We start from the raw sequence: 20,733 nt of genomic DNA on the forward strand, positions 1-20,733 counted from the left end.
GAAATGGCTGATTCCAAGGTTGGAACAGGTAAAGTATGAACTGAGCCTGGAACTTCTTGTTGCGCCAGAAAGAAGTGTTGGAAGAATGATGGGGACACGTCAAAAGGATACAGAAGCCAGCTTGAAAGGCCTTCCACTAGCTAAATCAGAGCCAATTTGAAAATCTAAATAATGGTAACAATAGATTATAATCCAATGAATAATATAGAAAACCATAAGTCCACAGTGATTTAATAAATGAATAAACTGAAAATTTGATGAAAAACAGGGTAACTCACATGATCTCAAACTGCCCTCCCCATAAATACTTAATTATAAAGGGAAACAAGAATCTTTATGAGAAGCCTAGCAGATATCTCCTTATTAAGAAGTCACAGTGCACCTCATCAGTAACTGGAAAAATCTAAATTGTATGCCACCTGGTAGGGTTCAATGACAAGAACATATAATCACTTTTGTGATATTCCTGCCAAAGATGCATAACCTGAATATAAATATGACAAAGTAGCAGAAAGAAAAGATTTAATATTCTATGAAATAACTGGCCTGTGATCTTCAAGTGTCAAGGTCATGAAAGTAAGGTAAGTGTTCCAGTGACTAAGGAGACATGACATGACAATTAAATGCACTATGTGATTCTGAACTGGATCCTTTTTGTATAAAGAATATTATTGGAACAACTGGTAAAACATGAATGGGATCCAAGGACTGGATGGTAGTAATGGATCACAGTCAATTTTCTGATTTTGATGTTTTTATTGTAGTTCTATAGGACGTTGCCCTTGTTTGTAGGAAATACAGACTAAAGTGTGATTATGGGACATCATGTCAGCCACTTTCTCTCAAATGTGACAATTAAAAAACAAAAAGGTTCTCTAGCAACTTTTCTGTAAGTGTGAGATAAAAAAAGGAAGAAAGAGAGAAAGAAAACTGTTGCATTAGATTGCAAGCTCTCTCTTCTATCCTTTTAGTCTTTTGTTCCACCAGGGCCCTGAATGTATTAGGTGTTCAATGAGTGCTTTTGATTTGTTGAATGACAAAAAGAAATCACTGTGGCTTCCACGAAAAAATGTCCTGAAAAGTAGTAAGAGTAGAAGAAGGGGGACTTGTTAGAAAGCTCCTGAAACAGTCTAGGTAAAAAATGGACTGAAGTGGTAAGAATGGTGATGTCAGAGAAGTAAAGATTACATAAATATTTAAAATATGAATTCAAAAGATGTTGTGTTATGGAAAGGGAGGTAAGAGAAAGGATGGCATAAAGAAGGACTCCCAGTTTTCTGGCAAAACCAACCTGATGATGATATTTACTGGTAATGGAAACACCAGTGGAAGAATAAATTCAGAAGAGGTGGAAAGTGGGGCAGTAGTGAGTTATTTTAAATATGCTGAATTTGAGGCACTTATAATAAAACACTTCAACAGAGATGCTGTACAGATAGTGTGAGTCTGAAACTTAGAAGAAAAGTAAAAGCACCTAGGCAGACAGTACAGGACTGAGAAGAAAAGATGGCCTGAAACAAAACTTTCAAGGCTCATGAAAGGAGGAAGAGCCAGAAAAGGTACAGCCTAATAAGGTACAGCCAAAAGGGGTAAAAAGAAACCAGGAAAGTATAGTGTTAAGAAAAAAAAAAAAAAAAGAGAGATGAGAACATTTCAAGAAGGAAGCCGTAATTGGGGTTAAATGGTGCTATAAAGTAAAACAAGGACAGGAAATACCCATTAAATTTAATGATACTGACATCATTGCTACGTAAGTTGTAGAAGCCAGGTGGGTGAGTTGAGAAGTGAATAAAGGTAAGAAAACTGAGATAGTAACTGTAGACATCAATTCGAGAAGGTTCACTTTAAGGAAAGGAATAAACAAGATAGTAAAGGGAGTGGATGGGGTTGAGAGAGGTTTGATTGTTTTAAAATGGAGAAATCTGGACATTTAAATGTTGGTGGGACCCAAAAACCACTGAGATAAACTAAATGACACAGGAGAAAAGAGAGAATTGAGAATGTAGTTTTTCTTAATTCCACACTGGAGTTTATTACACAGGGCCCAAACATTAAGTTCAAGTGATTTTGAAAGTAAAATTGTTATTCATTAGAATTCTAGAATGTTATTTAGTAAAAAAAAAAAGTTCTAAAGTCATCCAGCCCCGTCTGCGGCCCAAAGAAGTTAGGTGACTGACTGACTTATCTACTCAAGGTCACAAGGTTACTATGTGATAGGGATATGACCCAAGGACTTCTGACTGCATACTCTTTCCATGATCCCAGGGTGACTTTATATATGATCTGGGTGTTCTGCAGAAGTACATCTGGGGTCATAAGGATGGTGAAGGTAGGCAAGTAAAGGAGATGTGCGTTGGAGAGAGTGTGGCCACATTCTAGGGCTCTGGAATCCCCATTCCTATTTCACAGAAGCTGCCCTCTGTCTATTTAATAAACTAGGGGCCTGAATGAGATTCTGCTTTAAAAAAAAAAAGCAAACAATAATCAAACAAATGTAAAAATATACATAATTTAAAATATGCTTACCGGGTAATAGCACTGAACAACCCACGGATGCGTGCTTTATGTCTAGCTACAAAAGCTTCAGTAAATATTACTCCTCTGTTATCAAGATCAATGTGTCCGTTAATAATTCTACCTAGTCGCTGAGTTAGCGCCTGAGGGTAAAGATGGATGAAAATTCTTGTTAATTTGAAAGAAAATTACACATTTACATTTGTACAGTCTTACTAGCGTCATGTTGCATGCTGATGCTGTATTAATCATATGACTGAATAATTTCAGCAAGCATGAATTAACAAGATATATAAGGTAAAATGAAGACTTAGGATCTAGGAAACTTCATAATCTTATGGCAGAGACAAGAATCGAATAAATCAAATAGTTGAATGTTAAAAGGCTCAGCTACATGCTAAAATAAGGCCTATTTCTATGGTAAAATAAAAGAGATTGATTAACCAATTTTCTAGATACAGGCAGTCTGACACATAGACAGCCAAGACATATACATGGGTCTTGGAGAGGATCCTATATGGAGCTTCTAACACTAACAGAGAGAAATAAATGTTATTCCAAGATTCTGTGACCTAGGGAAACATAAGACCTGAAAAGTTATCTTCTGTGATGCAAATATTAACAAACTGTGTCCAGAAATCTATACTGACAGACAACCTGATTTCTTGGTAATCTCAAGAGAGTATTTTTCCACAGCTACACTATGACTGGTATCAGGTACATATAAAATAAGCCTGGACATATTTGCCTTCCCAGGACAAGTTAAATCTACTCAGGTCAGCTGGCTGACACTTTTATGGTACAGAAAAATGCTTTCCAAACAACTTCTTAATGAGCTTTTAGAATACTGCCTGTGATTCTGAGAAAAATTAAAACTGGAAACTATTAAGAAACTATATATATTTCTAAAATTTATCAGTAGCACAATTTTATAAGAAATCATTTGAATCTGTTCTGATACTTTTATTTAAGTGTCTAAATTTTTTTTTTTTTTACCTTCTGTGATTTACATATATTTGCCGATTTTATCTTCTGTGATTTACATACATTTGCTCAGGAGCTTAGGCTCCTGAAATGCTTTGTATTTCAGATCTATGCCCTCAATGGTATTTTAGATGCAATTAGAAGAAATCACTCGGCTAAAATGAGTGAGTAAATCTGTTGTATTATAAATTAATCTCATGCAATTATGGTTTGTTAAGTTAAAGTATACCTAAAAAGAGATTTGGCTTTTCCCTTATTTGTTGCAGTAAATACAAAACAAAACCATCATTTATTGAGTACTTCCACTGTGCCAGCCATTTCAGTAGATATATCATGAATATAGCCTCACTGAGATCTATGAAAGAGACAATTATTCCCATTTTCAGATATGTAACTGGAAGCACAAAAGACATGAAATAATTTTCCTGACACTGAATAACTAAGCAGTGGCATAGCCAGAATTCAAATCAAGGTCTGTTTAACTCCAAAGCCCATGCACTTTCCACTGTACCAAATGGACTTCTATAATTCTAAAATGTCAAACCATTTTAAGAAAAAACAAACAGGGAACTAGCCTCTATTTTCAGGTAGCATTGTTATTACACTATAAATCAAGATATCTGATTTGAGTATTGACACAAGTACCAAAAATGAAGAGAATATAAGTGACTCCTTGGTTCTTCTTCCTGTCACACTGACAGTTTAGAGGAAAAAAGGTGACATCAAAATATGTTGGTACTACTTACATTTTGGGCAAGAAAATTCTTTGTTGGGAAGGGATGTTCTGTGCACTGCAGGATGTTTAGCATCAGCCTTGACCTTTACCACACAAGATGCCAGTAGCACCCCTTCTAAATTATAGTCTTCATCAGTTATTTCTTAAAATATTTCTTAAAATATAACTAGGCAATCAGAACTGATGATACCCTGGTTAAAGTTTTGTACAGTTGTTATCAGAACATTAAATAAACCTATATGCTTATGGTATACCTGCTACTGCATCAAAGCAGGCCTAGAACTTAAGTCTACTTAAGTTTAGGGTGTCTCTGGGTTCAGGAAGATTACAATCACGTCTAAACAATCTCATCAGAGCCATCAATGTTTAAGTATTCCCCAAATATATTGTTAGAACATCAGTAGTCAAACACTTGCAAAAAATCAATTAATGGTAAGAAGGTATAGTTTCTTCCCTCCCATTAAAATTCTTTTATTTATCTGAAAAGACATATTATAGTATTAAGAAAAAAATACCTGTGTCAGAAAGTTTCCGGGAAGATCATAGGTTTTACACAGTTCGGATATGGTTACCTGACCACTTTCCTGTAATTTATCATTTACCTCTTCTGCTAACCGATCCAAATAGTTCCTAATAGTTTAAAAAAAAAAAAGGAAAAACCCAATTAGGAATAATAATTTTCCTCTATCTATTATGTCTAATTCCTGTTGCAATAAGGTATGCCTCAAAAGTAATGAATATGTTTAGGTAAACACCATTCATTACTCATATTCTGAAAATTTTCTTATCAATTTAACTAAATGTAAGGTTAATCAAATAATAAATGCTGAAATTGTTTTCAACAATTAAAATTCTGCAATCATTTTCATTAATATTTTTGGAACAATTCTGCTTTCAGAGTTAAACTCATACAGGAAAGATGATAAAAATTACGTTTTGTGTCGCTTTAAAACAACAGAAAAAAATAAAAGTTATATTATTTCCAAGTACTCCACACAAGTAAGCACTTACTTTTTAAGTACAATGATCCTTACAATGAAAATCAGCACTAAGAGTTCTAAACAAAATGCTGAAGTGGCCACAACTGTTCTAAATTTAAGTATACATTTACTTACAAAAAAAGAAAACAAGAAAGTGTCCTTAAATATCGTACATACTCATCTATCAGTTGTCCCAACACTAGCTGAACATGTCTTTCTGATTTAACAATGTCACCAATTCTATTTTCAATATGAGTCAGATCCACATTAATCGCCTGGAAAATAAGTACAAATTCTATTAGTGATAAGTTCATACTGTTTAAGTTTGAAATTACATATTTAGAACTTTAAAAAAAAACTTACTTATCCTTAGGTGAATTTCAAATTGATATGAAATATTATAACAAGTTTCAAATAAAAAATTAGAGGCTTGTTGCTTATTTACTTTGATTTCTGAACAAGTACATTTTCACTTGCTAAGAAAGTTCGTATTAAGAAGTTACACCATTTCAGGGGTCTTTTCTCCTCCAGAGTCCCTCCTGGAGCCTGGGGAGTCTGGTGGGGCGCAACAGGCAAGTCCCAACCTGCCAGAGATCACACAGTGAGTTGGTGAGTCTGCGACCCAAACCACCCATTGCCTCGGAGCAGTCGCCAGACTGCCGCCCCACAGGCAGCCACTTGGCCCAAGGATCAACCCAGCCCTGGCTCTCTCGCTCAGGAGAGGCTCTGCAGGCCAGAATTCAGGGGATCAAGTTGGCCCATGCATCTCAGCCCCTGCTGTGGTTCTCAGGCTTGCTAAGACGTCAGCCAAACCTGCTGTCGGCTTCGTGAACAAGGCTTCTCGGCAGATCCTGGCTGGTGGTTCTGAGCTGGGAGGTAGATGTAGATGGGCCCCTGGGCTGAACAGTTAAAGTTTGTCAGGCAGAGTAAATTGGAGCTTTGTGTTCCCTAGACACTTCAAGGACAAAGCTAATGGCAGGAGCTGAGCTCTGCCAGAATAGAGATAAGATGACCACATCTATCACTCCTGAGGTCAAGGAGACCTCCCTGACTGCACATGTGCAGAAAGACTCCTCGGGGGTCAAAAAGGGAGGCGCGCTACCCCATAATAGGTGCTGTCAATGTCCCATAGGCTGCTGCACTGGAATCCATCTTGGCAAAAAGATGCACCTGCATATGGAGAAGCACCCTGGGTCAGGTCAGAGGTTGGAAACGAAGCAAGATGACTGGCCAGAGAAAAACAAACACCTGGAAAAACTCCCTCCATATAAGTGATTTAAATCACCTCTCTGGTGTGCTCCTCATTAGGGAGGATGCCTGCACTCTTCTCTGGGTGCATATTTTTGCTTTGCTCTAAATAAACTGGTTCTTTGTTCTCTTTGCACATACTGTGCTTCCAATAAATCTTGTGCCTGCTTTACAATGTCTTTTTGTGAATTTTTTCTCTTAAGAAGACAAGGACCAAGGTCCTCTCACCTGCCGACGTCATCTGGTGCCATGACTTGGATTGCTTCCAAGGTAACTTGCACGTCTTGCTCAACTATGGCTAGAGACCTCTGCTTGCACTATCTTCCTTAGCTTCTCCTTTGGCCTGCACCTTTCTTTCCTACTTTTCTTGCACATAAGCGTCTGTTTTTCACTACATATTTTCACACCCTCCTGGGAGAAGATCTTTTGCTTTTTATTTCTAAACTGCCAATGCTGTCTTTGTCAGGCTGAGTGCACAGGCTCCCTGAGGTCTTATCTTTGTTACAAAAAACACCAGGGCATATGACTTTGGAAATAATTATGTTTCCCAACTCTAATTCTTCCAAGAGTTCCTCCTTTTACCTCTCGGACCCCCCAACCCCTCAAGCTTTGGCAGCCCTTACACTGCTATGGACAGCCTATTGGGCTGGCCAATTCCCAGCAGATAATGTCATAAATTTTACAAATGCTCAACCCCGAGGAGTACATCCCAGTAGGAAATCTTGTTATAGGACATAGGGGAGATCTGATGTCTATAAAGCTTAAGGGAAAACCGGCAACCACTCTGCACTGGTTCAAATGTCCACCCCAGGTAAGAAGGGAGGGCACCCTGTGCAAGAAACCAAAGCTGACCAGAGATGTCTGGTTAGAAATCAGTGGGGGAGTACAGGATGCTCCAAAGCCCATCAGCATTAAGATTGAAAGACATTCAGAGGACACTCTGTATCTCCTCCAGGTGCCTCCTAGTTATGTTTCCAGGATGCTGGACTTCATTTCTAGGAGCACTGTTCTCAGTTGCAGGTTATTCAACATGGGAGGATCTCCTTCTAAACCAAAAAAAAAACACCCCTCAGAAACGCTCCCAGGGCACTAAGTTCTTTTTGTTCTTTCTGTCCACTTTTAGTCATAAACACCATGGAAGGTATCCCTGGGACAACAATGTATCAGCCAGTCTGCCTCTGTCATTAGGGCCAATTTGAGCACTCTTTGGTCTAAATTCTAGCTATGAAACTATGAATACAGAAAAAGATGATTTTTTTTTGACACTGTGTGGCCACAATACTCTTTAGACTCCAGAAAAAACTGGTTAAGATAAAACCCTTTTGAAATTGCAAAACTGGTTCTTTCTGCATATGCAATTAGAGAAAGCTAGCTTGTTAAAATACTTTTTTTCAGAATTCTGATCCTGAGAGAATAAAAATACGCCTAGGAGAAAGCCTAAAGTTAACTCTTATCATGTCCTTGAGAGACAAACACAGCCCACTTTGCCTGAGGAACTTCAGCCTTGGGTTAATTAGTAGAACTTCAAGCCAAGGAGAAAAAAAAGCAAAGAGGCATTTTAAACCTCAAGCAGAAACTGTGAGATCTCTGTCTGTCTGGATTTATGTATATCTCAGTATGTGTCTCTGTCTGTGGATAATATTGCTGAGGCTAATTCGTAAATGAACTCTATTTAATTGGCTGAAAGAAAAGTAAGTGCTTATAAATCAAACAATTCTATATATAAGAGAAACTAAGCTAAACAAATTTCAGGTTCACATGATTTGGGAAATATTCAGTATTGAATTGCTATCTGATATTAAAGTTAGTTTAAGTTTATTAATACAGACATGTCTTTAGAGTCATCAATATTAAGTATAATACTTTTGTTTTACCTAGGTTTACTGAAAGTCATTAAGTTCACACTGTATCTGTTACATTTGTTAACAAGAGAATTAACTTGGTATGGGATAAAAGCTTTTGAGTAAACAGTGTGGGAATAATTATGTTTTAGTTTTTCCAGATTTTTGGTACCTTGAAACTTTAGTTTTGCTAAATCAAGTCAAATGATAAAAAGTCATTAAACATCTAAATCATTTTTAAGATAAAATACTGAAATATTGATTGCTGAACAAATCTAAATTCACCTACTTTTGTCTTCTCGCAAGAGGGAAACTAAAGATGTTTGGGTTTATCAGACACATGCCTTGTACTACATTGAGAAAAGAAACTGTGCTTTGGGAAAATGCATGTTTTTAGAGGTTATGGAATATATTAAGTTTGCTAATCAGGAAATACCAATACGACAAACAGTTCACAATTGCTTTCTTCTTGGTTTTCACTAGAGTTTAAGGTTTTTAAGGATTAACAAGTATAATACGTAATTAAAGCTACTAAAATGATAAGGGAAGCATTTCACTGTGTGAAGCAAGTAGAATATATGTTGTCGGTGATAGAAGATATGAAAACTGGAATTTAGTTTTCTCTCTCTGTTAAGAGAACAAAGTTTTCTTGGAATGCTGCTTTTGATAAGAGACTGTGTGAATTTCTTTGTCTTTAGGTGATTTGTATTTGCTTTTGAAATCTTTTGTTACTTTGGCTGAGTAAATAAGTATTATTTCACAATGATCTATGATTCTATTTGACTGTTTTAAAACTTTTTGATATTTGTTTGATATTTTTTAACAAACTTCCCAAGTGTCAAATTCTAATTAAAGTTCTTCTGACCTCCAGCTAACTTCAAGGCACTTCACAGGGCCCCTGAGGCATCTCAGAAAAATATTACACTAACTGGGATTATTTGACAGATTAAATTACAGGAGGAACATTGTCAAATAAAAGGTAACAATGACAGAATCTGTAAAGATCATGACACATGTAGATAAAGTTCACTCTGCTTCTACAAAGATTAACCCCTGACTGTCAGACTCTGCCATCCTGATGTCCTTGTAACATGGCAATGGTCTACTCCTAAATCAGGGAACTTAAAATGGGTAAACAATAGCTGTAAATTAAACAGGGTTATGGGAAATCCAAGATGGCCACCTGGCTTTTCCCAGCTCCCTGGCAAACTCCATTTTTACTTGATGGGTTAAAGCCTTCCCTGGCTACAGGGCTGATGCCCTCACAATGAAAAGGAAATGGTTAAAAAATGTGTTTTCCACTTGGGGTATACTTTCTTCAACCTCCAGTGATTGAGACACCCACTTCACTAGACAAATCATATAAGCCTTAACACAAACTTCTTGAAATTATCACTGTAACTATCATCCTCAATCATCAGGCAAGGTCAACAAAACTAATGGAAAAAGTGGACTCAAACAGAACAAAAATTAATTACATGGGATTAAATGAACTGGTAAATATGATTAATTTTTATGACTTTGACATATTACCAACTTCTAATCATTGTTTTTCAGATACAGAAAAGCCCTTCTCCTCAAGCTACTTATGGCTTACAACAATTTGGTAATTTACACCTGAGGATAAAATTAAAACATTTTTCTCTTTGCCTGGTCCCTCCAGAAATTGGAGATCCTTGGGTTATGAACAGCCTTATCAGGTAAATAAAAAAGACTGCCTCCTGACATGTAAAGGAGTCTCAAAATACTTTAGGGACCTCTAGAAGACAGAAATCCACCTAAGCAAAATCTGATGGCAGGCCTTTGGCATGGCTTTCTTGGCCTTGAGAGGCCTTCCGGGAATTTAGTCTGAGACTCCTTCTGAGGAGTTACACCAGAGTCAGTATGGAGGAGCCTATGCGGTCAATGGACCAAACTTATTTTGAAAACAAATTGATCTTGGCTGTGTTTGGTGGAAATGAGGGCAATTTTAGAAAAAGGATTATGTTTCACTAAATATTAAATTCTAGTTTTGTTAATTAAGGCCTGTGTCTACTAAGACTCACTTCCCAGATAGTTCCTTGCTGTTAACATTATATTGTTACAAAATTTAATTAAATTATTAAAGGGACATTCTAAGTTTCTTTCTGAAGCCTAACTTCATAATCAACCTTTGGATAAAGGTCACATACTCCATGATCTACAACCTGGAGATTAACACCAGGCTATGATCATTTAAGTTTAAAGGAACAATTAGACTATACTAAGGATAACCAGCCTAGTAACATTAGGAAATTAGGCTGAACGTCTTATGGACAATGCCAATGTATATAATTTCCCTTAAAGATACGAAGTGGTACAAAACAGACTAAGACAGACAACTTGGGGATGTACTAAGCTGCACCTAATGTAAGTTCTTGACTTAAACCCTTACTTCTGACCTTACTAATACTGCTAGCTATATTATTTTTTATTGCCTGTTTTACAAAATTGTTATTTCTTACATTACCAAATGTATGACTGATCTCTGATAAAATGATGATATATATAGTCTCATACGAAATCAATGACTGTTAGTGTAACTCTAGATATGGGAGGAAGCAACAAAAGGGAATATTTTCCTGGATCATAAGAGACTAGTAAGACAGGTGGTCCAGAGACTTTTGGCTACTGATAACAAGGCCTCGTCCAGTAATAAATAGCACAGTGAGTGGCCTGTCAGCAAAATCTTCACCAGACCTGGGAATGAACATTCCTAGCACCATGGTACAAAATGGTCATAAAATGCCGCCCAAACCAGGTTCAAATTTATGATTATAAAGGGGCCTGCCAACTGGAAACTGGCACTCGCCATCTACCTCTACAAGGATTAAATCATGAGCTGCTTCAGCTGCTGACCTTCAACATCCCATGAAAAGAGTTCGGAATGGAAATCAGAAATGAGGCACTCTGTGCTCTGGGAAAAAGTGACAGAACAGGCCTTCAGATAGTTAGATATTTTCAGGTAAGGATTTTTTTGATCCCTAATTCTTGCCTCTTCTCATACCTAGAAAAACACTAAAATCATTAACGGTGACATCTGCTTTGGCTATTAAGGGAAAAATTACAATTAAAAGTCAAAATGAAGGAGCTGTAGTTCAGCCATCCAAGGTAATACTAGGTGACACTATGGGCGTGATTTCAGAAAAGACTTTGTATTGCTGAGAACTTAAGTTTTATGAGCTGTGTCAAACTTGACGCCACCGGCCGTTCTCAGGACAATACCAGCTGACAGCTGGTAGCTACAACCTTACGTTTTCAAGGTCTCCTTTTGTAACTACTACATTTTTTTTTTTTTTTGTGGTACACGGGCCTCTCACAGTTGTGGCCTCTCCCGTTGAGGAGCACAGGCTCCGGACGCGCAGGCTCAGCAGCCATGGCTCACGGGCCCAGCCGCTCTGCGGCATGTGGGATCTTCCCGGACCGGGGCACAAACCTGTGTCCCCTGCATTGGCAGGCGGACTCTCAACCACTGTGCCACCAGGGAAGCCCAACTACTACATTTTTAAATAATAAAATTGCTTTAGATCATACATTAACAGAAAGAAGGGACATGTGTAGTGACCAACAGCTCCTGTTATTTATGTTTTAATAACACATCAAAGGTTAAAACCTACTTAGATAAAACTAGACAACTGGCTACGTGGCTACAAGTCTCCCCGAAGCACCAGGTCCATACTGGGTCTCAGGCTTATTCTCCCGGAAAAAAAAATGAGATCTGTTTTGTCTATTAATGTTCAGGTTGTCAATCCTCCAACTCCTTCTAACTGGGACTGTAACACCTGCAACAATCACACTGGGTTAAAAGAAAAGGACGTCAAAAATATATGACCAGGCCAAATGGTTCCATTCTTTGGACCGGATAAGCCAAGTACTGACTCTATCTGGACCCGTACCAAAACTGTTACCAAATGTAACCTGGTTCTTACTCCTGCTTGGGCCTCTGGTTACAATAATTCTTTTACTGATCTTTGGCCCTTGCCTTCTTTTAATCTACTTCTTCAGTTCGTTCTCTGCAACAGTTTCCCAGACAAGATGATGGTGATCCAGAGATTCCAGCCATTCCTTGAAACGGATCTTGCCAGAATAATAACAGAAGTCCCCCTGGGGCCCCTTAATGAAACCTGGTGAGGGCTCCATGACCCCAAGTAGGTAGGGTCTATGAGCCCCTTGCCAGCCTAAAGAATCTATAGAGGAAAGACTGTTGCTGTTCATCCTCCCAATAAAGATTTCTTGGGGTTCACATCTCTCGGGGGGATTTGAGGTAGAAGGTAGACAGGCCCCTGGGCTGAAGAGCTAGAGTTTGTCAGGCAGAGTAATTGGAGGTTTGTATGCCCTAGACACTTCAAGGACAAAGTTAATGGCAGGAGCTAAGCTCTGCTGAAGTAATTAGATAAGATGACTGCATCTATCACTCCTGAGGTCAAGGAAACCTCCCTGACTGCACATGTGCAGAAAGACTCCTTGTGGATCAAAAAGGAAGGGGCGCTGTCCCATAAAAGGTGCTGTCAATCTTCCATAGGCCTCTGTGCTGGAATCCACCTTGGCAAAAAGATGCACACGCATATCAGGAAGGGCCCTGGGTCTGGTCAGAGGTGGGAAACGAAGCAAGATGACTGGCCAAAGGAAAACAAAGGCCCGGAAAAACTGCCTCCATATAAGTGATTTAAATCACCTCTCTGGTGTGCTCCTCATCAGGGAGAACGTCCACACTCTTCTCTGGGTGTGTATTTCTGCTTTGCTCTAAATAAATTGCTTCTTTGTTCTCTTTGCACATACTGTGCTTTCGATAAACTCTGTGCCTGCTTTACAGTGGAATTCTCTCTCCAAAAAAGACAAGGACCAAGGTCCTCTAACCTAACGACATCAGTTCTGCTCATTTTTGGAAGGTAGGGAAACAAGGTGGTGGAGTTGAAGGACGTGAGCTCACCTCTTCTCAAGAAAACACCAAAATCACAACTGCTGAACAACTATCAACAAAAAACACTGGAATCTATCAAAAAGGGTATTCCACATCCAAAGACAAAGAAGGAGCCAGGAGGAGATGCCAGGAGGGGCGCTTTCTCAATATAATCAAACCCCGTACCCGCCAGGTGAATAATCCACAAACTGGATCCTCTGTTAGAGTTTCTCCCACAGAAGTGAGAGTTCTGATCCCCATGTCAGGCTCCCCAGCCTAGGGGTCTGGCATCAGGAGGAAGAGCCCCCAGAGCATTTGGCTTTGAAGGCTGGTGGGCTTGAGTGCAGGAGCTCCACAGGACTAGGGGAAATAGAGACTCCACACTTGGAGGGCACACACAAGGTTTCATATTCACTGGGACCCAGAGCAAAGCAGTGACTCCACAGTAGCCTGGGCCAGACCTACCTGAGGGTCCTGGAGGGTCTCCTAGGAAGGTGGGGGTCTGCTGTGGCCCACTGCGGGGACAAGGACACTGGTGGCAGAGGCCCCAGGGAATACTCCTCAGCATGAGCTCTTTTGGAGGTCGCCATTTTGGCACCAAGATCTGGCCCCACCCAACAGCCTGCAGGCTCCAGTGTTGGGACACCTCAGGCCAAACAACCAACAGGGTGGGACCACGCCCCATTCATCAACAGAAAGGCTACCTAACGTCCTGAGCCCACAACCACCTCTAGACACACCCCTTGACATGGCCCTGTCCACCAGAAGGGCAGGACCCAGCTCCACCCACCAGGAAGACTGCACAAGCCCCTGAACCAACCTCACCCACCAGGAGGCAAACACCAGAAGCAAGGAGAACTACAATCCTGAAGCCTGTGGAATGGAAACCTCAAACACAGAAAGTTAAATAAAATGACATGGTAGAGAAATATGTTCCAGATAAAGGAATAAGATGAAGCCCCAGAAGGACAACTAAGTGAAGTGGAAATGGGCAATCTGCCTGAAAAAGAATTCAGAATAATGATAGCAAAGATGATCCAAGATCTCGGAAAAAGAATGAAGGCACAGACTGGGAAGATACAAGAAATGTTAAACAAGAGCTAGAAGATTTAAAGAACAGAGATGAACAATACAATAACTGTGATGAAAAATACACTAGAAGCAATCAACAGCAGAATAAATGAGGCAGAAGAACACATAAGTGAGCTGGAAGATAGATTGGTGGAAATCACTGCTGTGGAAAAGAATAAAGAAAAAAGAATGAAAAGAAATGAGGACAACATCTCTGGGACAACATTAAATGTGCCAACATTCACATTATAGGGGTCCCAGAAGGAGGAGAGAGAGAAAGGGCATAAGAAAATATTTGAAGCGGTAACAGCCGAAAACTCCCCTAACACGAGAAAGGAAACACTCACTCAAGACCAGGAAGCGCAGAGTCCCTTACAGGATAAACCCAAGGAGGAACAAGCCAAGACACATACTGATCAAACTGAAGAATAAAAACCGTATGATAATCTCAATAGATGCAGAAAAAGCTTTTGACAAAATTCAACACCCATCTATGATAAAAACTCGCCAGAAAGTTGGGCATAGAGGGAACACACCTCAACATAATAAAGGCCATATACAACAAACCTACAGCTAGCATCATACTCAATGGGGAAAAGCTGAAAGCATTTCCTCTGAGATCAGAAACAAGATAAGGATGTCCACTCTCGCCACTTTTATTCAACATCGTTTTGGAAGTCCTAGCCATGGCAATCAGAGAAAAAAGAGAAATAAAAGGAATCCAAATTGGAAAGGAAGTAAAACTGTCACTGTTTGCGGATGAAATGACACTATACACAGAAAATCCTAAAGATGCTACCAGATAAGTAAAGCTCATCAAGGAAATTGGTAAAGTCACAGGATACAAAATTAACATACAGAAATCTCTTGCTTTTCTATACACTGACAACGAAAGATCAGAACGAGAAATTAAGGGTACAATCCCATTTACCACTGCATCAACAAGAATAAAATACCTAGGAATAAACCTACCTAAGGAGGCAAAAGACCCGTACTCTGAAAACTGTAAGATACTGATGAAAGAAATCAAAGATGACACAAATAGATGGAAAGATATATCATGCTCTTGGACTGGAAGAATCAGTATCGTCAAAATGACTATACTACCCAAGGCAATCTACAAATTCAATGCAATTCCTATCAAATTACCAATGGCAGTTTTCACAAAACTAGAACAAAAAGTTTTACAATTTGTATGGAAATACAAAAGACTCCAAATAGCCAAAGCAATCCAGAGAAAGAAAAAGAGAGCTGGAGGAATCAGGCTCCTTGACTTCAGACTATACTACAGGTTACAGTCATCAAGACAGTATGGCACTGGCACAAAAAACAGAAATATAGATCAACAGAATAGTACAGAAAGCCCAGAAATAAACCCACACACTTATGGTCAATTCACCTATGACAAAGGAGGCAAGAATATACAATGGAGAAAAGACTATCTCTTCAGTAAGTGATGCTGGGAAAACTGGACAGCTACATGTAAAAAAATGAAATTAGAACACTCTCTAACATCATACACAAAAATAAACACAAAATGGATTAAAGACCTCAATGTAAGACTGGATACTATAAAACTCTTAGAGGAAAACACAGGCAGAACACTCTTTGACGTAAATCGCAGCAATATTTTCTTTTAACATCTTTATTGGAGTATAATTGCTTTACAATGTTGTGTTAGTTTCTGCTGTATAACAAAGTGAGTCAGCTATACATATACATATATCCCCTCCCTCTTGCGTCTCCCTCCCAGCAATATCTTTATGGATCTACCTCCTAGAGTAATGAAAATAAAAACAAAAATAGACATATGGCACCTAACTAAACTTAAAAGTTTTGCACAGCAAAGGAAACCATAAACAAATGAAAAGGCAATCGACAGAATGGGAGAAAATATTTGCAAACGAAGTGGGTGACAAGGGATTAATCTCCAAAATATACAAACAGCTCATGTAGCTCAATATCAAAAAAACAACCCAATCAAAAAATGGGCAGAAGATCTAAACAGACATTTCTCCATCAACATACAGGTGGCCAAAACAACATGAAAATATGCTCAACATCACTAATTATTAGAGAATGCAAATCAAAACTACAATCAGGTATCACCTAACACTGGTCAGAATGGCCATCATCAAAAAGTCTACAAACAATATATGCTGGAGAGGCTATGGAGAAAAGGGAACCCTCCTGCACTGTTGGTGGGAATGTATATTGGTACAACCACTATGCAGAATCGTATGGAGGTTCCTTAAAAAACTAAAAATAGAGTTGCCATATGATCCAGCAACCCCACTCCTAGGCATACATCCGGAGAATACTATACTTCAAAAAGATACATGCACGGCAATGTTCATTGCAGCACTATGTACAATAGGTAAATTGCTTCCAATTAGGTTGGAAACCACCTAAATGTCCATCAACAGAGGAATGGATAAAGATGTGCTACATATATATAATGGAATAGTACTCAGCCATAAAAAAGAATGAAATAATGCCATCTGCAGCAACATGGACAGACCTAGAGATTATCACATTAAGTGGAGTATGTCAGACAGAGAAAGTCAATTATCATATGATATCACATATATGAGGAATCTAAAAAAAAATGATACAAATGAAGTTATTTACAAAACAGAAACAGACTCAGAGCCTTTGAAAACAAACTTATGGTTACCAAAGGGGAAAAGTCAGGAGGAGGAATAAATTAGGAGTTTGGGATTAACATATACACATTACTATACATAAAATAGATAATCAACAAGGATCTACTGTATAGCACAGGGAATGGTACTCAATATTCTGTAATAACCTATACAGGAAAATAATCTGAAAAAAAAACTATAAATCAACTATACTCCAGTATAAAATAAAAATTAAAAGATATACCAGTTCACACAAAATTTGCCAGTTTCTTGTATATACTGTAGTGTACCTTACTGATGACATGTATACCTGTATTTTCTAAAAATATCTACATTTCTTTTACTTCCACATATTAAAAACAAATAAACAGGAAACCAGTGATTTTTCTCCCAAAATTACATAAATTCTGTAATTACATAAAATGACAACTATGAGTTTATTTCATAAAGAATAAAGAATAAGCAAGTCAACTGAGAAAGAAGAACTTATTAAACTGATTCAATATATGTCAGTGAGGGTTATGTAATTATTTCTTCACAAACACAAAACATGATACCAGTACCAAGGAATACTTAGGGCACTGAAAAAATTAATATTGAGGAATCAAAGTAAAAACTATTATAAAGTTGAAATTTACCTGTTGCAGATCAACAATGTTTACTCGACCTTTAAAGAAAAGACATTCATTTATTTTACATTATGTGTTAAGTACATACCAGCCAAAAACTGTAAATTCCAACAGATTTATGTTTTGGACCGTCAACGTCCTCCTTCTACAAAGGACACAGGGCTGCGGTAATTAATGTCTTCAAACGCAAACCATTAGCTGAATAAATTTTCATGACTTAAGGTACAGACAATAGTTTATTTTCAAAGTTCCATCTGTCATATCAGGCCAATTAGAGAATCAGCTGATACACGGTTTAGCCAGATATACAGGGGTTATTTACCTCCCTTTGCAATTTTATCTACTGTGACCAAAGAGATACAGACAACTAAATTCAGGTAAACTTTTTTCAATTATTTGAAACTGGTAGGTTACCACTTATTAGCTAAAGAATATCTGTTAAGTATTCCAAATTATAGCTAATATTTTATTAGGACTACGCAGGAAGATAAAAAACAAACACCAAGGGTATATCTAACGACATCTAATGAGTTGTTTTCACAGATGCATCTAATCTAATCAAAGTGTTCAAACTTGCTCAGTAATTTGTTCAAATTTCAAAAAGACAAAGGAAACAAAAACTTTTTTGTATGCTTGTAATAGCATTTCCTACAAACAGATGTAGCACGCTATTACATTGATTCCTAATTTGCAAATACTTAAAGTTTAAAAAAGAGCATGGTAGTACAACCTTGATTTTCAACAATCTATACTTTAAAATCTCTATTTCCTCTTCATAATTATCACCTGGTAAGAGGCAGCTAAGTATCCACCCCTGAGTCACCCAATAAATTCATGAACTGTGAAAAGAAACAGCTGATTAATTCACATACAGAACACATAACTCAAAATAATAAAAAATGCTTTTTTTTTTTTTTTTTTGCGGTACGCGGGCCTCTCACTGTTGTGGCCTCTCCCACTGCGGAGCACAGGCTCCGGACGCGTAGGCTCAGCGGCCATGGCTCACGGGCCCAGCCGCTCCGCGGCATGCGGGATCTTCCCGGACCGGGGCACAAACCCGTGTCCCCTGCATCGGCAGGCGGACTCTCAACCACTGCGCCACCAGGGAAGCCCAAAAATGCTATTTTTAAAGTGACAATATTTGACTTCATTTAAATTATACGATCAGGTTTACCTAAACCTATTAAAAATATTAAGGCTGATTACCATATTAACAATTGAAAGGGTGTCCTATAACCTCCAAATCACTTATGATATATAGTTTTAAGGGTTTTTCCCCCCCTTCCAAAGAACCAGAAGAAAAAAACTAAGGAATTACTTACCACCTCGAACATGTAACTCATCTCTCATTTCTTTACTAATTTGGGCTGGAGTAATATATTCCTTCCCATCAAGTGTGTGAACTACTTCTAGCTGTTTCTGAGCAATCAATTTATTCACGATCTCAATGCAATTCCGCTCTGACAACCTGAGGGAAACAAAAGTTAACTTTAAAAAATGCATTTGATACATTCAGTGCATAATATGATTAAGAAAACGTATGAAAATGGGCTTTTAAAAAGGTTTGGGTAGTCATCAGGTTCTATATTACAAAATCTGTATCTTTTATTAGTATAATACTAATTCAATAAATTAAAAAAAGTTCTAGGGAGTAAACAGGTTTACACGAACTTAAATCATGTAGTTCATTGTTACAAATCTTTCTATTACAGATTTCAAGTTTGCTCTCTCTTCTAGGCCTGCTTCTAATCTTCAAATCTGAAAAATTAGGACATGTAATTTACATAAGGGAAAAAACTGCCCTACTTTTATTTCAATTTTCACTTTAGCTTCAGTTAAAAAAAACCCAAAATTTTCTTTTATTGAATGCATTATTGTCTCATTCATACAACTCATCTGTAGGTAGGAGATAGGAAAACACGTTAAGTGTCCTAGTTTGCTCGCACTGATACAAAACACAGCATCAAGGGATTAAAGTCTTCAGCCCCAGAAGAAACAAGACAAGGAATAGTCAACGGATAAAAAAGGGTTCTACTAGCTTTTTACGTGCTCGGTAATGGTTAAAAGCAGAGTTAGGGTGCTTTTCAGGACACCCCCCTGCAAAGGTTAGTGGGTTTGTAGGAAATATCAGTGTCCGGAGTCCCTAAAAATGACAGATAAGACCCTGGCTCTGGCCTAGGACATCTGTTCTGGTGAATAAAAAGGCAAAATGTTTAAGGGGTCAACAGAGTATTTGCAAAGTACTGTACTTTGGGGTTAGCCTCTCCTTTCAAGCTCTAAGTCAGGAAGTGTATAACAGGCAATGACTTGCTGACGGTTAAGTAAGGGTTAGAGAGACGTTCTTAAGACAGCTCCAAGTCACCAGCCCCAGCTGTCGTGGGGGGAGGCCGCGCCTGCACCTGGCTGGGGCTTAAAGGGTGGGGGGATGTTCTCGGTCTCCCCGCGCCGGGAATTATACTGGCAGCCGCAATCTAGGCTTTGGGAGCGGGGGAGGGGGCGGGAACGCTGACAGCGGCTGGGAAGGTCCGGGGTCCAAGGCCTGGGGTTTGCGGCCTCAGATCTTGGCGTGGCCGCCCTGGGGCTATTTTGGACTCCACAATGGAGAGGGAGGGTCAGGCACCTCTGCGTGGCCTCTGTGAACTGCGCCCGCTGGAAGTCTGCCGCCAACCGCCTAATCTCTTCCCAAGGGTCCGCCATCTCGGCCCTACTCGCCAAGCAGCCGGCCAACAGTAGACACGTCAGCCGAAAAACCACGGGAGCCGGGGCGGAACGGGCCGCGCAGAGGGACAAGAGACTCCTCCCCGACGCAGCTACGAAACGCGTGCGGCCGGCGTAGGCATGGGCGGGGCCCGAAAGGCCTCAGCCCCGCCCACCCCGCGCGGGAGGTTTGTCCTCGGCTATGGAAGCCTAGCGGGGACTGCTGAGAGCTAGGCCGCGAGGTCTCTGCTTGGCCGCGGATGGGTTGCAGGAAAGCCAAGTTAATAAAGTGTTACTTTAGGTCTTTGTTTGCATTATCCCTAATGTTTTTGGCGCAGTGGTAATCAAATTAACCACTCTTCTTTTTTTTTCTGCCCCCTCTTTGTTTTATTTTTGGGAGGGGGGGTGAGGAAGAGATGTGCCGGGGCCTGCAGTTAGCATCCCCTCTTCTCTAGCTATTAAGGAAGGGC

The 20,733-nt window shown here is 39.1% G+C and overlaps 1 protein-coding gene across 2 annotated transcripts in view; it reads right to left on the bottom strand.

Annotated features, from left to right (window-relative positions):
- UFL1 (UFM1 specific ligase 1) overlaps positions 1–20,298 on the bottom strand; it is a 52,177-nt gene extending 31,879 nt beyond the window's left edge. Inside the window, exons 1-6 of one of the 2 annotated variants that reach the window (XM_060167772.1) lie at positions 20,187–20,298; positions 18,889–19,034; positions 17,576–17,604; positions 5,392–5,489; positions 4,750–4,864; positions 2,527–2,657 (exon numbers count right to left, since the gene is read on the bottom strand). In XM_060167772.1, the coding sequence (XP_060023755.1) occupies positions 2,527–2,657; positions 4,750–4,864; positions 5,392–5,489; positions 17,576–17,604; positions 18,889–19,034; positions 20,187–20,263 (596 nt within the window). In that variant the 5' untranslated portion in view covers positions 20,264–20,298. Of the gene's footprint in view, positions 1–2,526; positions 2,658–4,244; positions 4,347–4,749; positions 4,865–5,391; positions 5,490–17,575; positions 17,605–18,888; positions 19,035–20,186 lie in introns of those variants that run through there. The other variant, XM_060167773.1, reaches the window with a different exon arrangement.
- Positions 20,299–20,733: the final 435 nt, after the last annotated feature.

The sequence above is a fragment of the Lagenorhynchus albirostris genome, chromosome 12 (genome assembly GCF_949774975.1).
Source record: "Lagenorhynchus albirostris chromosome 12, mLagAlb1.1, whole genome shotgun sequence".
Taxonomy (NCBI): Eukaryota; Metazoa; Chordata; class Mammalia; order Artiodactyla; family Delphinidae; genus Lagenorhynchus; species Lagenorhynchus albirostris.